General features: G+C 39.4%; 1 protein-coding gene across 8 annotated transcripts in view; it reads right to left on the minus strand.

Moving 5' to 3' along the window:
* The window catches only part of MAST2 (microtubule associated serine/threonine kinase 2), a 172,939-nt gene that overhangs the window by 33,220 nt on the left and 120,359 nt on the right, over positions 1–19,360 (minus strand). For 7 of the 8 annotated variants that reach the window (XM_028733609.2, XM_028733614.2, XM_028733611.2 and 4 more), the window contains 6 exons: positions 17,690–17,781; positions 10,566–10,641; positions 7,010–7,030; positions 3,510–3,588; positions 2,026–2,180; positions 265–340 (listed from right to left, as the gene is read on the minus strand). In XM_028733609.2, coding sequence (XP_028589442.2) covers positions 265–340; positions 2,026–2,180; positions 3,510–3,588; positions 7,010–7,030; positions 10,566–10,641; positions 17,690–17,781 — 499 coding nt within the window. The remainder of the gene's footprint in view (positions 1–264; positions 341–2,025; positions 2,181–3,509; positions 3,589–7,009; positions 7,031–10,565; positions 10,642–17,689; positions 17,782–19,360) is intronic. The other variant, XM_028733608.2, reaches the window with a different exon arrangement.

Raw genomic sequence — 19,360 nt, forward strand, 5'->3', positions numbered from 1 at the left:
TCCCCACATATATGAGGACAAGATGACAGTGTTTTGCTAGATTTTTTACATAACACCTACAGTTTCGGTATAAATGCAATATAAGTTTGATTTCATTCAATATTGATTGCAAAAATGATTGGGGTCTGTTTTCTAATTTTAATTTTAAATAAACAGGGCCATTTTCCTTAAGAATTGGAAGACTGAAGAATGTCTGTCTCAGAAATCTGCTCTTAGTGCCTCAATAAATGGACTGAAAAATAAATTTATGAAAATGGTTCTTACCTTTGGAAATCTTTCTTTGTATACATGGTTCATCATTACTATTTCACTATCAAAGGACACTGGAGAACGGCCAGGACTAGGGAGAAAGTTAAGAATGTTAAAGAATGTGGTAGGTAGTGTGACTGTGCCATATGTGCAAACTACAGTCTTCACTACACTGATGTAATTACACATGAATGTGTGCACAAGCACATAAATGGTTAAGGTATAGCCTTTACCAAAGTTTCTCTCTTGCTACCTTGGGCAAATATAAACAACAGCAATGCTGCTATTGCTGAAGAAAGAATATGCCCACCCCTTAGTTAAGTATAGGTTGGAATATTATTAGGATTTTCTTTTGCAATCTCAGTCATCTGTGTGAGGCCAACTATGCACAAACAAATAGTGTGTACTTGTGTGCATATTTACACTGAAAATTCACAAACAGTAAAGACTCAATTATTTAACCAGCTGGGGAAAGGAACATTGGTTTCTGAGCTATTAGAAAACACCGTTGTTAAAATATGTACTATGAAGTTAATGGGAGTTACTTTGAATTCATTGTATAAAAGGAAGATTAAAGTTTCTAAACTGAAAGTGAATTTACATGCTAGCAACATACTGGGTTAGACCACTGGTCTTCTCAGCTCAGTACTGGCAGCACTGACTGGCACTTCTCCCATGCCAGACTAAAGAAACCAGACATTGGCTTGTCATGCTGTCCAAACCCAGGCTTGCGGTTTGCTTTCCTTGACTATGGGCTGTAAGATATGAACAAACCTTCATTATCATCCGTGGTTTGTTCAGATGGGGAAGAACAAACCATGAGCTCAGGCCCTGATTTTCAGGACAGATTTCACATAACCTGTTTCCTCCTTAAATGAGGGTGGGGGAGGATTACTACTGAGGCATTTTACCCAATGTGATTTGAATTTTCCAGTAATTTTGCATTGTCTCCCAAAAATAGTGGAGACAGGAGTCTGCTGTGAGGCCAAATGTGTTCAGAAACCAGGTTGTCGGAGAAGCGTCCCACCTCTGTGGCACTGGATAGCCTTAGCCTAACACCACCTACTATGGAACCACTTCTCCCTCTTAGTGATGAGCCTTCCCCTTCTGGAGTGGCAACTGAGAGTAAGTCTGATGCTGAGGGGGTCTGGACTCCTCATCCATTTCCATGGACGCAGACACCAGCGCAGATGCAAGCCAACTCATTCAAAGGAATGTCCGTTCTTGGGACTCCAGCTGTTTGATGAGCTAATTGCTGTGGCTGCCCTGTTCTTCATTAGGAAGGTGCAGAGGGCGTGTTACTTGTTGGATCAACTTATTGGCTTGTGTTTATTACCTTATGTACTGATCTCATTTGAGCATTAAAGCCTTTAGCATAACCACAGCTGCCAGTTAGAGCTTTTCCATCTGGCAGTGAGGGCCAAGACCATCATCACTGCACGCAGGTTAAAACAGGACATGCAGCACTACTCATCAGTTTAGAAGAGTGGGAAAACAAGACATTTTCTTTACCCAGTACTGGGACATAAGGGAACTTTCAAGTGAAGGGTACTGCATCCTAAAAATCATTAGTTTGTACCAGCAAAATGGCAACCGAGAGGTTTCATGATTCTAATGTGGCTGTGCTGGGAAGCCGTGTTGTGCTTGGTTTACACAAGGAGTTCCTTTAGCTATTTTGTTGCTGCTGCAGTGGAGTCGTTATTCTTGCAAGTGTGAAGCAGAAAACTAGGCAGGTGAACCAGATTGCTGATGCCAGAAGTAGAGTGTGAAGCTCACCTGAGGCTGCGAGATCGGGGGCGCATTGCTGGAGAATGCCGCCCTTCCTCATCAGTGATGCTCTCTGTGCTGAAGTGCTTTGTCAAGAAATGGAGTTCATCTGGTGTTGGCTGATAAGGCAGTTGGTGCAGCTTCTCCTGAGATGAACATGATGACTAAGAACAAAGTATATACAAGGGAACACTTAATGTGAGGCACAAGACTTAACATAGATGAACACACTTCACGAGTTCTTTCGTTTCAAGAGGTAGAAGAAAATGCTTATGAATCTTCAAGCTGTCATTGGTGAATTCCTTTAGTGAATAACTATTCCTGCAAGAATTAACCATTTTTCTTCACGTGCTTCATCAAACCACTTGCTGGCAATCCCTGCACTGAACAACTGAATGTAACAAGATTTATGTTTGTTCACCACCCTGAAATCATAATGGGGTGAAGGGAGGCATAAAAGTATAAATATTAAATTAACTGAAGTTTTCTATAAAAAGATGAGGCTATCCATAAAAAGTGGGGGATTACTAATTTGCAGTGCTTTTCTTTTGTGTGAGCATGCAATTTTTTAATGAACAATATTTTCAAAACATGCTCTTAGTAGGTTATTACTGTCTCACTTAAGACAAATTACATAAAAACAAGGTTTAGTGATACAAGGTGGAAATGTGGGATAGAGGGTGTGGCTGCATCTATGCTGTAACTGTCACAGGATTAATAGCTTTTAAGTAAAGGTGCAAGATGGCAGTACTGGCAATTAAAACATCTGTTAACAACTTTCAGCCTGAGGTACTAAGTGCCTCAGAAAACCCTGCATTACTGGAGGACTTAAAGACTTCAGAACAATGCTTTCAACTAATGGTATCTCTTTACCAAACTCTTAAGGGACAAGTCTAAACCAAATCTGGAGGGACTCAGGACAGAGTACAGTGCCAAATTTAAGCATCCACTTCACATTTGGCAATGGAAAAAATATTAACCCCTGTCAGACTGATTTCCATATACATGTGATTCTGTTGGACACAGAAAATAAAATAAATAAAATAAATAAAATAAAATAAAATAAAATAATAATGGCAGCTCACTGGACTCCACAGTCTCTTTTTAGGAAAAACTTAACTAGCACTGGCAAGTGCTGGCACTGTAATGCCTTGCATGCAACAGTCTGTCACATGCTTAGGTTCAGTCCTAAAGTCATGGTCTTTCAGAGGTCATCAGCTGCATAAATATGGTTTAGGACACCTCCTTGAGATTTGCAGATGTTTAATCTTCCACTGAATTATGTACCATTCCTTTGAAACCTGATAGAGGGAAATTTATTTGAAAAACTTTTGAAGTCCCGCTACAGAAGACTTACAAAAACAGTGAATGTCAAATTGACAAGTTATAATGCATGTAGTAAAATAACAGGTAGAAATCACCATTAACTATTGGAAACAAGAATAATTACAAGTACTTTACTAATTAACTAACCATTGTGAAAATTTACTTACTGAAACTGTTGAACTGGGAGTGTTTGTTCCATATCCAGATGAGGGGAGGGAGGCCAGGGACCAACGACGCCCATCTGTCCTAAAAAGAGATGCAAGCAACATTACTAAAACTTTGCACTGGTGTTTATAAGCAACAAATCTCTTCTGCTTTAATAACTCATATGCCATAGGTGATTAACAATGTGTTTGTTTATCTGACACAACCTCTTCATTTCTCCGTGAAATTGTTTCAAGCTGGCATGAAGCCGTGACAGAAATGATTATGTAGCGGAGAATCCAGCTCACAAATGACCAGTTGTTGACCTATGGTATAAATGTCACTACCCACACCCAAACAAACCCATGAAAAATTGTTTAGAGCTCCTCTAATTACCTGAACCCATTTTTTACATACTCGGTGTCATGTTATCATGGCGTCCACGATAACATTTTGGATGCCATAAAAACGGTTTCGGATTCTCAAAATTTACAACATTTCATTGACTTACAAAATCTGTGGTGAAAAAATATGACCAGTTCACCTACTGTTCTGACTCATATTAATATTTTTGTAGACTCAGTATTTATTGAAAATAAAATCCCCATTCCCCATAGGCAAATGTTCCAGAAGCAAACTGCTTTATAAAAGGTACCCCTGCCCGTACGGGCCAGTCTTGCCAGACTCTAGGGTTGTGCGCCCATCTCACTCAAGAGGCCGGGGGCCAGCGCTGTCCGCAGACACTTCCGGGTCACGTGGCCAGCGTGACAAGCTGCATCTGGCGAGCCAGCGCAGCACACGGAAACGCCGTTTACCTTCCCGCTTGTAAGCGGTCCCTATTTATCTACTTGCACCCGGGGGTGCTTTCGAACTGCTAGGTTGGCAGGCAAAACTGCTTTATAATCTGATTTAAATAAAGGTATGTTTTCACAATCTGTATATAACTAAGGTGGTTTTTTTAAAAAAAAGACAAATGGCTTTCTAAGGCAACATTACATAGTTATTCCACAGGATATCCAGGACATTCATCATACTTTTAAGATAATCCACAAATTTAACAGATGTAATATGGAGGGTTTTTCTTTTTCTATTTTGCAATTTGATACTACAAACACCTACTTTGTGCCCTTGAATATCTGACCTGGGCAATCTAACTCCACTCAGGTCTTCATGCCATACTGATCCTTGCCCAATGACATTGTAGACAATAGTGACTGTGGTACTTGCATGAGCTGAACATTATGCAGGACCCCACAATCTGCAATGTGAGCACAGGGCTCTTCCCACTGGTACTGGGAAACAGTACTTTTGTTGGTACAAATCCCGCTCTTCTATTTAGCACTACAGTGCCATGCAAAACCATGAGAGTCCTATACAGATATACAATGTTGAATAAAGCTCTTTACACCAATTTAACAGGCAAGCCATAGGTTTGGTTTGGTGTCTTAGCTCCAACCTAATTATTGTTTTTTAATTTAATAATAATATATATATATATTATTTATACCCCAACCATCTGGCTGGGTTTAAAAATGAATAAACATGGAAAGTCAAAACAGATATCTATGTACATATGCATTGAGTTCTTGAGGAAAAGAGTAAGAGTCCAATGTCACAAAACAGAGTTAAATTTAAACGAGTGAGTGAAACACAGTTTTTTGATATTTAATGTGAAAGCTGTGACTGCTATCTTAGCTAGAAATAACAGGTCACATTTTTTTTCTATAACACGCTGAGAGGGTTTAGACCAACAGTGCCCTGAACAGATCTTTTGCAAAGCTTTTGAATTACCTTTATTCTGCTTGATGTTTCAAAATAAAATAAAATCAGGTCTACTTTGAGAAAGGTGCAAGCATCTCATTTTACCTACCAGATTCAGGAAAACAACTGACATTTCTACCCCCAATATCTCTCTTACAATTAAGAATTAAACAGCACAAGCATTTAATAAACAATGTCTTCATGCTTCATGCACAGGATCACAATGTTTTAAGCTGCAGTTACTGAATCCATGCTATAATTACAACCCCATTAAGGCAATTGTTTAAAGAGAATGACTTTCAAATGTCACTGGTATCTACATGTATATATGTCTATATATCTATCTCTATGTATCTAGATAGATAGATATGTCTAGGAGGACACTGTAAGATGCTGTTTAAAACAATAGCAGCATTTTATTTTGGAGGAAGACTTCTTCATATGCCAAATACACTGCACACTGATTTACCAGAACAACCAATCAGGGCTTTAAAAATTATTTAGAAAAAGTTGAGACAGCAACTGCATGCCCATTCTCTCTGAATGGTGAACTGAAAAATAATTCAACTTCCATGAAACAGTTGGTTACTCTTAGAATATATATTTTTCAAAGAAATCCTGAGGCCCTTTCTAAAACAAGTAGAAATACAGAGAGCTACCATAAGCTATTGGTCTAGCAACCTCAGGACGGATTCTCCTGTGGCTGTCATATTGAAGGCGCTTATAGTTGCTTCTGTTTTACAACTGCTTCATACAGCAGGCTGTTCCCATAGGGGTCAGCTTACCACATAGACTGGTCTCCACGCTACCCGCCACCTCTGAAAAAAGCATTCCTGGAAGTAATGTGAAGACACCTATGCAGTACAGCTAATATATTTAACAAAAGGAAATGTATGATTTAGCTCCTTGAGAGGGAGCAGCTGCCACTCAGAAGTTTCAAGAAGCCTTCAAATGGCAAATGCATCTTTAAAAGTGCCTATTAACAGCTATTAAAGATTTATAACCTTTTTTTGGTCCCCAAAGTCCTCTCTAGCTTAGCACTGCTATGAGGCACAATGTTCCAGTTTAGGCACAACAAGAAAACACCCCTGTGTCTTGCATAGACACTACACAAATGCAATACACATTATATTCTGGACTGACATTTAGATTATATCCTACTGAAATTTTCAGAGAACAAAAAGAGCTAGAAATAACTTTGCCATGCAGAAAGATGGATTTTGAAGTTCAAGTGAAACTGAGGGATTGTCAGATTAGTTATTTCATCATGTTCAGTTCTTTGAGGACAGAACAACATGTTGGATGTAAATAATTGGGCATGTTTTCTGCAGCTCCAGTCCAGAATGCTGATCTGGAAAATAAGAACATTATTGGATGCAGCTTAAAAAGCTGCACACCACTAAAACAAATTGCTAAAGACATGGGATTCTTTAAATCCTGGTCACTACCTATCTTTTAAAAATAAGTTTAAAGCTATTTTATACTATCATGCAGCAGAACTAGACCAACTTCACTAAGACTGCAGTTCTACACAGAGTTACCTAGAAGTAAATTCTGCTCAACAGAACTTACTTCTGAGTAGATATATCTAGGATGACGCTTTGAGATAATGTTTAAAAAACACTTGCTGCTCATTTTAATTGACAAAGTTAGCACCAGAATGCCTAAATGGGGTTATAGCAGCATATAAGCTCACTAGGACGGTAGCATGCAGAAGCATTCCATTTACATTCCACATAATATATATCTGGTGTACCATTACCTGTCTGCCCTGTGTCCATGGCTATATAAAAAAATAGTACCAGTAAAAAAAAACAGGGGGGGAAATTGTAAACATAATCTGCTTCTGAAAAAGTAATAAATTGTTGTTTTCATGCTTGTAAATCATCCTGGGAATTTTTATAGATGGAGTGGCATATTTGTTTATATTTGTAGATAAAAATGAAACTGCATATGTGAATGTGGCAAAATTCTGTAGTTTGAAAATGATAATCCTTTCATTTACATTGCCATAATTCTAGTATCACTGAAGCACTCTATTTTGAGAATGGTTCATCTTTATCAGGTTTTTAAAGCACTCAGATTTTTTATAGTAACAAAATAAACATTCACAAAATAAAAACAGCAAGCCAGAGTGGCATTATCAAACAAAATATCTAAGCGCATTACCCTGTATGAAAGGAATTCTAACCAACATATTTGCTTAGTGAAGCAGCACACTGGTTGTCAAAGCATTCTTTTTCTTTGGTGATCACTCATAGCCTGGCTAAGATTGTCATCCATGAACACGGTCTTAACAGTGAGTCCGTAAGTGACTGTGGAGGCCAATTCTGGATCCACACATCCTTCCACAGTGGGGACATAGGTTTCCGGGTGGGAGCTGATCACGGTGAGGGTTTCCCAAACGTGCCTTCCTCTTAGCATGTTTCTCCCTTTTGTCCTGAGTTCAAGCATCTTCAAAGTCCACAACGCCTTTGGTAAAGGCTGTTCTCCAATTGGAGCACTCGCAGGTCAGTGCTTCCCAGTTGTTGGTGCTTATATTACCTTTTTGTAGATTTGCCTTCACAGAGTCTTTAAACCTCTTTTGTTGACCACCAGCATTACACTTTCCATTTTTAACTTGAGAATAGTGTAGTTGCTTCAGAAGACAATAATCAGGCCTCTGAACAACATGACCAGTCCAATGAAATTGATGCTGAAGAATCATTGCTTCGACAACGGTGATATTTGCTTCTTCCAGTACACTGGTATTAGTTCACCTGGCTTCCCAAGTGAAATGTAAAAATTTTCAGAGATACCATTGATGGAATCTTTCAAGGAGTTGGAGATGGCGTTTATAAATGGTCCATATTACACAAGCATACAGTAAGACTGGTAGTAGAATAGATTTGTAAACACGCATTTTGGTTCTCCTGCGAATGTCATGATCCTCAAATACTCTGTGCTTCAATTGGGAGAAAGCTGCACTTGCAGAGCTCAGGCGATGCTGGATTTTGGCATCAATGTCAGCCCTTGTGGAAAGATAACTGCCCAGGTAGGAGAAGTGATCAACACTTTCCAACATTACACCACTGAGTTGGATTTGTGGCATTGCAGAGGGGTTGTTTTGTGCTTGTTGGTGCAGCACTTTAGTTTTTTGGATGTTGAGTGATAGGCCAAGCTTTTCGTAAGCTTCTGCTAAGATATTTAGGATACTGAAGCTCTATGACGGAAGTTATGGTAACCTTACCCTTTCCTTTCAGCCTACTCAGATTAAAGAGCTTTCCATCTGTTTGATACATGACTTCTACCCCGGTGGGGAGTTTCCCTTTGACAATGTGTAGGATCATGGCAATGAAAATAATTAATAGAGTTGGGGCGATAACACAACCCTGTTTAACACCTGACCCCACTGTGAATGGTTCACTTTGAGAGCCATTGTTATCTGTAATAGTTGTTGTCATATTATCATGGAGGAGCTGAAGGATGTTCACAAATTTATCAGGGCAGCCTATTTTCAGGAGGACAGTCCACAGGACATTAGGATTTACAGCTTCAAAGGCCTTAGTCAGGTCAATAAATGCCATATAAAGGGGTTGGTTTTGCTCTCCGCATTTTTCTTGAAGCTGTTGAGCAGCAAAGATCATGTCCCCTGACCCAAGCAATTATTAAAATATTCAGGAGGGAAGAAAAATGCCACCTAAAGAGGATAAAAGCACAGTCTCCAGTCTGGCAAAGTTTCCCCTGCCTCCCAATTTCACTGAAGTGGCTTTGCCTCACACTCTTTTGGATCATGGAAGTTGGGGGAAGGGTCTCATGTGCCATGATCCAGTGTAGGTTGCCTCATGTAGCATAGCTATTTTGTGAATGACATAGGACTGGTCTTTATGGTAGCTGGCCCTCCTCCCACTATCTGTCTCCTGTGAGCACAGCAAGAGAGAAGGTGAATAACTAGTCACAGATCCTGTGAGATAACGCACTACTGTATTAGCAACAGCTGAAACCGTAAGACCACTTGAGACTGAGGAAGACCCAGGCTTTAGGAACAGTTGTAAAGACACTGCAACATGGCTTAAGTGCCTGGAACTGTGTGTGTTTGCTGTAGGCTGGAGAGAGTTGGGAAAGCAATTGATGAAGCAAGGCACAGACTCACCATTTGCATAATGTATTGCAGTATGAGCAAAGGGTAGCATTGGGTGTTATTCAGTTATCCTTGAAAAAATACACTGATGCACTGAGTAATGGATGGGAGTTGGCATTGTTTGCTTCCCCCTTTTTCCTTGTACCCAGGGTTTTCTTGGGGGGGGAGCTGCTTCAAACATCCAAGCATATTATGGATAGCCTGGTGTTATTTTGGGCAGCCAGATATTTAAAAAGTCATTTCCGAAATAGATGACCAAAAGATAAACACTTTCTTTCTAAATAGCCAGCTCACTCGGTCTTCCCTCTAATGAGAAGGAAGGCCTTGGTATCAGGAAGCTCGTAGACAGAATAGAAAGATAAAGGCAAGCAAAAGAAACCAGGTGCTCCAGTGCAATGAACCATTGGGAAAGGATGACAAATACCCCACAGCCCAAAAGTTAATACCAAACAACTATAAAAAATCTTGCTAACCAAATCTATGCCCTGAAAAGACAAACAGGCAAGCAAACAGTACCATCCAATAATGCAAAAGCTATTATGGGAGTACCTGAGCCACATACAGAAGCTGCACCTTACCCACAAAAATGGGCTGTCAAGAGGTAGGTTTTGATTCTCTGACTGTTTTGCCAATCAGCGTTTGTCTGTAACTTACAAGGGCTGACTGGCAGGGTTCCACGCTGGTAGCCTTTAAAGCACTTTATTTCAAACAAGCATTCCCCATATGGTCTGTGAACAGATTTGGCAAAGGCCATTTTCATCTGTCCCAATCTGGAAACAGCATGAGTGGAAATGTGATCATAACTTTCACTTCCCCTTCTCTCCCACTCTAACGCTGCAGAACACAAGGCATACCAACTCCACAACTCTTTGCATCTCCTGCCACATATGTTCAAATATTGCCACAGGAATCCACTTTCTCAAATATAAGCACAATAATAAATATTTGCCTAGGCCAGGCAGTCTTCATGTGTGTACTTTTTTCTTTCATTTTTCCCCCTTTAGCTTGCTTTTTTGCAATGTCTCACATTCTGAATGAGAAGCCAACAAAAATATTTTTAAAAAAATATTCTTGAGAATTGAGTTAAGTGAGTCAGTCAGGAACACAACACCAAATTACTTTAAGCAACAAGCAAAAAATAATTGCCTCATGAGGCTTTTACATGCAAATCAGAACTAAAATGTGCATGCATACATACCTACGGGCAGGAACGAAGGAAAAGTGAGAGGGTGCATTTGGGGAGAAATTTCTGGGACTGTCCAACGGACTTCCACCTGTTCAGAAAATTACAAAATGTTGACATTTGCTGTGCATTCAAAACTATTTCTGTTATTGTAATTTGATGAGTGCCTCAATGCTGTATAAGTCACTGAGATTTTTTATGTTCAGATGACGGTAACCAATTTTTACTATCTATTTTTACTCTACATCAGTTAAAGGTGCTGATCTTTAATTGTTTCTATAGGAGCAAATGTAAAGTTATCTGAATATGGGAACTGATGAATTAGCATTAAAATAACCAGGATACCTGATTAGAGTAACATATGATTACCTACTTTTGCAGTGATCTAATACATTCAAGATGTAGCAGCATTCAGTAGAAGATTGACATTTTAAGCAATAGATGTAGCCTGATCCGACAACTGAGATTAGTAAAATGTTTATAAACTGGTGGTGTTAACAAATGCAGCACAGCACATAATCTGCTAGATAGCACACTCTGACTTCTCAATAACAGTTTGATAGGGGTTTCTGTGGCACATCCCCCCCTCCCATTCTGGAATTTTAATTAGATCCCAGGTGAGATATTTCCCAGCTCAAGATGAAAAACAATTAGCAGCCCTATTCTACTTGTCAAAGTGAAAACACTGAAAACAGAAGGGAGAAGGGGAATGTAGGAATTGTAGCTCATTTCATCCTATGTAGTATTATTTCTTGTAATATTCTATGGGTTGGACCCATACTTGCTCATTCCATTTATGGAAGGAACCAGGATCCTGTAGAGGCTTCCCCACTGGAGGAAGGGATTAATTTTTGCAGATTCTCTATGCAGTCCCCACAATCACCTCCCCAACTCTCCTGAGCAGCTTTCCAGGGACACAGGGAGCAACAGGAGGAGGAAGGAGGAATTGGCAAAAATAACCTCCCCACCCTCTTTCTCAAGCATGAACAGAACTGTGCTCATTACAAGTTTGAATCCAACCGTATGTTTTAAAGAACTCATAAATCGGAGGGGGGGATGGGGAGCAGGCAGGACTATGAGTGGCAGCAGTCAGAGGGTTAGGCAATGAAGGTGGAGGGATGTCACACAGGTGTAGAAATGAGTGAAAATACACCATCTGCACTTCCCTACATCAATGTACCTCTACAGTTGCAGCAAGCAATATGCCAGCATAAGCTTGCAGTCTATGAAACATGAGGAAAACAGTTCAAATAGTAGGGCTTGCATAACATTAAGAATATACTAATAGAAATACACACAAATTTGCTGAGATAAAATAAACTAATCTCCATTGTAGGAGTTTTTGTCATGTGACATACATGAGTCTTTGTGTTAACTAAAAATCTAAATAGCAGCATATGTTGTGAGTGTGCATTTTATTTGTATAAATGATTTTTGCAATTGGTTGGATTTTGACAGTGTTGCTCCCACTGTCTGTCAGCCTTAAGATCTGCAGGAGAGGCCCTGCTTCCGTCAACAGCTTGGTCTTCTCTGTTATGGCCCCCTGGTGTATGCCACTGGATACAGTTGCCCCCCATTTTAAATAGTTATTCAACATTAAGATGTAACTTTTCCTTCATACCCAGAGAGGTGACTAAATTATAGAATCCATTCCTATTTCATGACTACTTTGTTATTACATATAAATTTCTAGGTTTCTATGGTTTACGTTATATATTGTATTTAACTGAAATGTTGTGAACCACCCTGGAACGTTCAGGCTGAACAGTAGGCTATAAAAAAATTAAAAATAAAGCAGGGTATATCTCTCCACGATGGATGTTTAAATTGTGATTAGGTGAAAGCCTCTGATTGAATATGACAATTTTAATGCTTTATAGTGAGCAATTGTGTACTGGGCTCCAAGACTCAAATCTCTTCAAATTCTATGGCAATGTGTGACAAATGAATTTTTAAAAACAACAACAACAGCAACAACAAAAACCTTGGCAGCAGTGCCAATCATCCTAAGAGCTTTAAGCAACTCTCCATGAAGCATTTGATTAGGACCATCAATCTCCAAAATCCTATTAGTCTCAATCCAGATATCACGTTCTCTAGAAAATTCATGTTGTGAATTTCAAATTAACAGACAGAACATTTAATCAAGCTGGATACATTATGGAAAAGTTAAAAAATAATTATTTGAACATGTAAAATTAAAGTCAAGCTAATCCACTAAAACTCATTAGGACAACAGCAGAATTTGGTAATCTCTGTGTGTAATGCAATAGTGCCAGATATTTATAAGCTATTATTATTATCAAGGCAGATGCCAGAGAAACTGCTCACAAGACCCCCATAAAGATCTGAACAAGTCCTCACTGTCTATACTACAAAAAAAGTTGGTGTTGGCAAGCCTGTTCTCATTGATGGTGTCATCTGTTTGTGATTCTGCATGTATAAGAAGAAGCAATCCAAGAATACCCTCCGGTCACTAAGGAGTGAAAATGCAATAAATATTTAAATTACATTTCACAACGGTAGACCATAATGAGACAGTAAGAAATGCACAACTCTTAGCAGAAATACTCTCCCCCCCCCAGGCCCCCGTTTACGTTAGTACCATCTTGCCCCTGGGACAGATGTCTATGGAGAAGAAAAGGGCACACACTGCTGGAACACCATTTTACTGTGCAGTTACCAAAAGTAGAGTGCTCTGTTTGGTCATTAAAGCTGACAAGCAACAAGGTGGTGGTCTTGCTGCTCAAATGCTTACACAGATTTAATGATCAGGTGGCAAGGGATCTAGAATCAAAGGGTTCTCAAATATCTCTTAACACCTTGCAAGTTGCTGCTTCTTATTTCTTCCATATATTGGTGCTGCCCTCTATTATTCTTAAACACACATGCACACAAATATCAAACAGCTCCAGTAATTGTTTGCATCACTACTTTGAAAGATGATGTACAATGAAAACATCCATATAACAGTGTATCCATTTGAAAACTGAACTATTACTCATTTCACCTATAAACCTTTGAGGTTATTTCCAGTGAAATTATTTTTGGAAAATGTCCATTGAAACTTCTTGGGAATGTGTAAATTCTTTTTACATTAGAAATGTAAAATTTAGGACACGCCCTATTTTTACGATTGTATGCTGTTCTGATTTGTTTTTAATGTTGTGTTTTAAATGGTTGTAACCTGTCCTGGGACCTCAGTGTGAAGAGTGGCTTATAAATTTATTGTTGCAACTGGGACATCTTTTCATGCATAGTGGGAATGTGGAATAATAAAACATATTTTGGTCTTGGGTATCTGATACAATTTAATCATTAACTTAAAATACCTTGCCTATCCAATCCAGTGGGAGGAGTCATTCAATCAAGTGAATGTCCTCTAGTTAACTCTGACAAACTTGTAGTGACAAAGATAATTGAATCACTTCTGTGATCTAGTTTGACTCTGTACTACGTATTCTGTAATCTGTGTTTGTAACTGGATTTTGTTATGAAATCAACAGAATTATTAGAACATCATAATAATTTCTTTTACAATTCTCAGCTACAGGATTCTGTCTTTAGAAGAGAGTGCTTCTTAGAATTCTGAAATGCTTGTTCTAAGGTCAACAGGCAACTGTTTAAACTCTCCTCTGAGAACTTTAGGAAGTTCTTGGATACCAGTAAGATAAGCAGCTCTTAAATCAGAGGACCAGATGGCTCATTCTAGTTGAACTGCTACTATTCCTTCGGTTTTGCTGTCCAAAGAGGATATGGGGGATACACTTTGAACAGAATGAACTGTAGCGTTTCACTAAAAACATGAAAGCCAACAATTCCCACTTTTTCAGTATTCTATTCATACATCTTGGCATTTCTTGGCAGGATAATTATAGCATCTGGAGTTCCCCAGGAGGACTGGATCAATGCCAACGTTTAGGGCTGTCTGGGTCAGTATCTCCAGAAAGAGAGATATCAGCTCTCTTAGCTTTTATGAAGCAGAGAATACTGAAGTTTAATTGGAGATACCCTGAAATATTAGCAGCATTTAAATGTACTTCCAAAGCACCATTTGGTACTATCAAGAAAGAGCCGCAAAGCAGACACACCTCCGAAGTGATTTTTTAAACATTGTTAGAAACCCACGATATATAAACTAGGTGACAAATAGCTCCTTAAACCAGGGTTACAGTCGCCAAAACAGAATGCCTAGTTGCCATTTTGGGGCCAGACGGTGTTGCTGGTGTGTGACAATGTTTTTGCTTGGTGCCTAAAGATATGTAACAAAGGCGCGAGGCGAGCCTCCCTGGAGAGAGCATACCACAAGCTGGGAGACACTGAAGAAAAGGTCTACTCTTGTGTTGCCACCCTCCGGAGCTCTCATTTAAGAAGCAAATGAAGAAGGGCCTCAGATGATGATGATTGCAGGGTCCGAGTGAGTTCATATGGGGAAAGGCAGTCCTTGATGTACTGTGGTCCAGAACCATTTAAGGCAGGCATGGCCAAACTTGGCCCTCCAGATGTTTTGGGACTACAACTCCCATCATCCCTGATCACTGATCCTGTTAGCTAGGTATGATGGGAGCTGTAGTCCCAAAACATATGGAGGGCCAAGTTTGGCCATGCCTGATTTAAGGCTTTATGATTCAAACCAGCACTTTGATTTGGGCCTGTAAACTAACTGGCAGCCAGTGCAATTTGGCCAGGAATGGAGTTTTATGTTCAAACTTTCTTGCATGGGTAACCAGTCTGGCCGCTGAATACTAAAACCAGCTGACATTTCCAAACCATCTTCATTGCAGTAATCTAACCTTAATATTACCAGAGCATAGATGACAGACATTAGGCTTGTTGGGGGATTGATCATTCGTTTTGCAGAAAACTTAATAGTTTCTGTTAATTGGAAGTAGAGAATGTTCCGGAAACTGACCCAAGAAGCCTAACTACTTACACTGGTGCAAGACAAGGATCAGGAGTTAATTGGTTTCCTTTGCACAGGCAGGAACCTTGTAGCCTTAAAAGGATGGTCTTTAGTTTCTCTTTCTAGCTAGAGAGCTAGAGAGCTAGAGAAACAGCTAGAGAAAGATTCAGTGAGAGTGTGTGTGTTAGTTTCTCTCACTGCCTGCAACTGATGAAACTACTACTACAACTGCTGCTGGTATGGATTAATGATGCATTCTGCTGTATGCTGTATGAGATGTCTGGCTGCTGGGATCAGTAGCCTAAGTGGACTATTCTGTATATATTGCAACAGTTACGCTTAATGCCGGCAATAAAGAGCGAATTGCCTGGACTGCTCCTGTTTCTTGAGCGTTATCTATCAGGGCAGCTCCCACATGCAAGAGCCACGTGTGAACTAACTCTGCTGGAAGTGTGCTAGGCATTTGATTTATGCCAAGAGGTGAAGGCCACAAAACCTAACAAGGCTATCCCGGTCCAAATAGGGGCACAGTTGAGCCCACACCACTGAGGTCACCTAAGCCCCATATGATAGCTATGGATCCCGAAGTACCCCCCAAGTTACCCACTCGTTCAAGAGCAGGCAGCTTCCTCTTCATCTGGTCTAGTGAATCACTCACTAAAAGTGCCTCAGTCTTATCTGGATTGAGTTTCAGTTTATTGGCTCTCATTCAGTCCATTACTGTGGCAAGAAAATGGTCCAGCACATCCACTGCCACAGCTGTATATGTAAAGAAGAAGTAGAGTTGTGCCTCATCAGCATATTGCTGACAATGTACTCCAAAGCTCTGGATGGCCCCACTCAGAGGTTTCATGTAGATGTTAACAGCCTGGGGGATAAAATGGAACCTTGAGGAACCCTACACTGAAGGCTCCATGGGATCGAAGAGCACTCCCCAAGCATCACCCTCTGGAAACAGTCATCCAAATAGGACCGGAATCACCACAAAGCAGTGCCACCCATCCCTAACTCAGACAGCTGCCCCAGAAGGATACCATGGTCGATAGTATCGAAAACCGCTATAAGGTCAAAGAGAATTAACAAGGGCAGATTTCTCCTGTGTCTCTCCTGAGGTCATCATGCAGAGTGACAAAAGCAGATTCTGTGCCATAACCAGGCCTAAACCCAAACTGAGATGGATCTAGAAAATCAGTTTCCTTTGAGAGCACTAGCATCTAGTCTGCAATCCACCGGCTCAGGAACCTGACCCACAAAGGGGAGATTGAGAACTGACTGGTTCCAGTAACAACCTCAAATCACTTTCTATGGACCTTGGGATTTTGAAAACAAAAACAGCTGTTACAGCATGTATTGTATCAACTAAAACAATAAAACGGTGCCTTTAGAAACAGGGTCAATGCAAAGGTCAATGGTATGTTCAATATGCTTTTAGAGCAAACTCATTTAAATGGACCATTTTCTATTATTAAAGAACAACAGGTGAGAGTTCATTGGACTGATCTGATCTAGGGATAATGTTTTAGAGGGATTTGGTAGGAAATCGCTCTGGAAATATTTTCAATAAAATATAAATATTTTTTAAATGAATGATTGCAGGGTGGGGGATAAAATAACAAGGAAAGATGTGGTGTGGTGGTTACTAAAATGTGCCCGGAAATGCTATTCAGGGGAGTTTGCTGGTTACTCTTCCAATGTGGTTTACTGCATCTTGATCTTCATTTCCCAATTGTAACTGAGCTCACAACATGTTTCCCTATCATAGTGAAGTGCTTGTATGGACTCCTGCCCAAGACAAAGGGCTCTAATAAAACACTTTTTAGATGAATCAAAAGAAAAATAAATGAGAGAATTGGGAGAATTGCTCTGGAGAATGAATAACATGAAACAGAAACCATCTCTCTTAGAGGTAAGAGAGAAGTTAACAAAGCATAAATGCAACATTACAAAGTCTATACAAAAAGTAAACTTCAGACTGTTTTTAAAATGCTTTGAAACTAAGAACGGCAGTCCTTCAAACAGAGGTGATTAATTGCATTATGACATGATGCCCAAGCTACAAACCAAAAACAGATGCTATTCCTACTGTCAAAATTAGGGACACAAATTATTCATGAGCTCTGATTCACTTCAGTCACAAATATCAAATTCACTTCAAAAACTGATGCCCAACATCGTGAGAACAATAGCTGCTCTGTCAAAACAGATTTACAGAAAAGGGGGGGGGGATTGTCATTACCTGCATGGCCATGGAGTGGAGAATGTGGTCGAGGAAGTGTTGGAGATGTGCTGGAGGTTACGATCAAGCTCTTTCTATTACTGGTCCTACAACTGAAATGAAAGGGAAAGAGAAGCAAATACTGAAATAAGGGAAATAATTTTGTTAGGGCATTTACAATGACTCTAGAGGAATAATATTCAATTTTACTCTAGATTTAAAGAAATTGATGTAATACCTTTCTTGATTTTGATTTACTTTATAGAAATCTTAGATACTAAAAGTAGAAAATAGTACCAATAACTGTCCGTGAATCGCATTATCCAAAGGAAAAAAAAACCTTTGATAATTAAGGAGGAAACTAATATAAGCAGCATGCAAGTTACATATAGTAGCCAAGGTATTTGGTAAAGTTTTACCAAATGAGATTACATGAAGTATTCCTAGTTTATGGAAGGAAGGAAGTCATGAATGGCTATACGAAAATTGGCTGTAATTAAAATGCTGCTTCTTGTTTCAAGTAGTACCAGTAAAGGTCAAGGATTCCTACCTAAGAAAAGCATAGCAATTAAAATTTTCGAACACAGGTTAAACACCTCATCACCAAGGCTTCTGTGAGGAGTGGATACATTTGAGGAGCTGGTTTGAGTTAAATGACAATGACACTGGGTGAGCTTTATTGCCCACGTCGGTCTTTAGAAGTCTCTCAGATTGGTATATTGCTCAGCAATATAATAGGTTTTATAGGTACCATACCTGCAAGAACACTTTTGGCAAAGCCCCACCCTTACCTGCCCCACATTAAACATCATACATGACATCAGGTGCAAGGCAGGTAGTGGAGCTTAGCCACAATGGCCTCACAAGCCAAATGTGACAGTGGTGGGGGCCTGCAGGCTGCTGTTTCACACCCCTGATTTTAAAGAAGAACAAGTAAAAAGCTATATGATCAGATGGGAATAAAAATCTAGGAAGATCTATAACGTTTGATATTTTCAAGTTTACATTGGAGGGTTTTTATTGGTAAGTCAAGGCACACCATTCTAACATGTTTACTTAGAAACCGAAAAAAGGAAATAATTTCTAATTTTGTATAACAGTTACATTTTTTTAACTTTTCATCAAAAAGGGATACCAGTTATATTGAAAGCACAGATAATAATACTCTGTTAAAGGAATTTAAACCATTGTGAGCATCTCTGATAAGAGTGGGTAGAGAAACAAGAGAAAATTAATGTACAAGGGGGGGAAATCAAATGCTGGCCCCAGAACACAATTAATTTGTATCCTTTTGTTTGAAGATTCAATACTTCGACAGAAGGCACATTGGGATAATACATGCAAACGAAATGAGCTTTTAAACACCCCGATAATCATTTGTTGTTCTTTTGTGTCTCTGAATATTTTTATTTAAAGACAAGTTTACTGTTATTCAAGAGAAGCTAAAGCACATTAAGGAAAATTGATCGAGCTAGCAACCATAACCTAAAGCACCATTAAGCTGCCTGTTCTACCTCTTTGGTATACTTAAAATGTTCAGTAAAGTATCAAATTGCTCTTTTGAGTAAGAGAGTCCATTCAAAATGTGTCTGCTACACCACATACAGTATGCAAATGTTGATCTTCAGTCTTGTGCTGTTAAGTCTCAGTTTATAAAATATATTCACAAAGTGTCTTCAAGTTAATGCTCTG

The sequence above is a fragment of the Podarcis muralis genome, chromosome 5 (assembly GCF_964188315.1).
Source record: "Podarcis muralis chromosome 5, rPodMur119.hap1.1, whole genome shotgun sequence".
In the NCBI taxonomy this organism is placed as follows: domain Eukaryota; kingdom Metazoa; phylum Chordata; class Lepidosauria; order Squamata; family Lacertidae; genus Podarcis; species Podarcis muralis.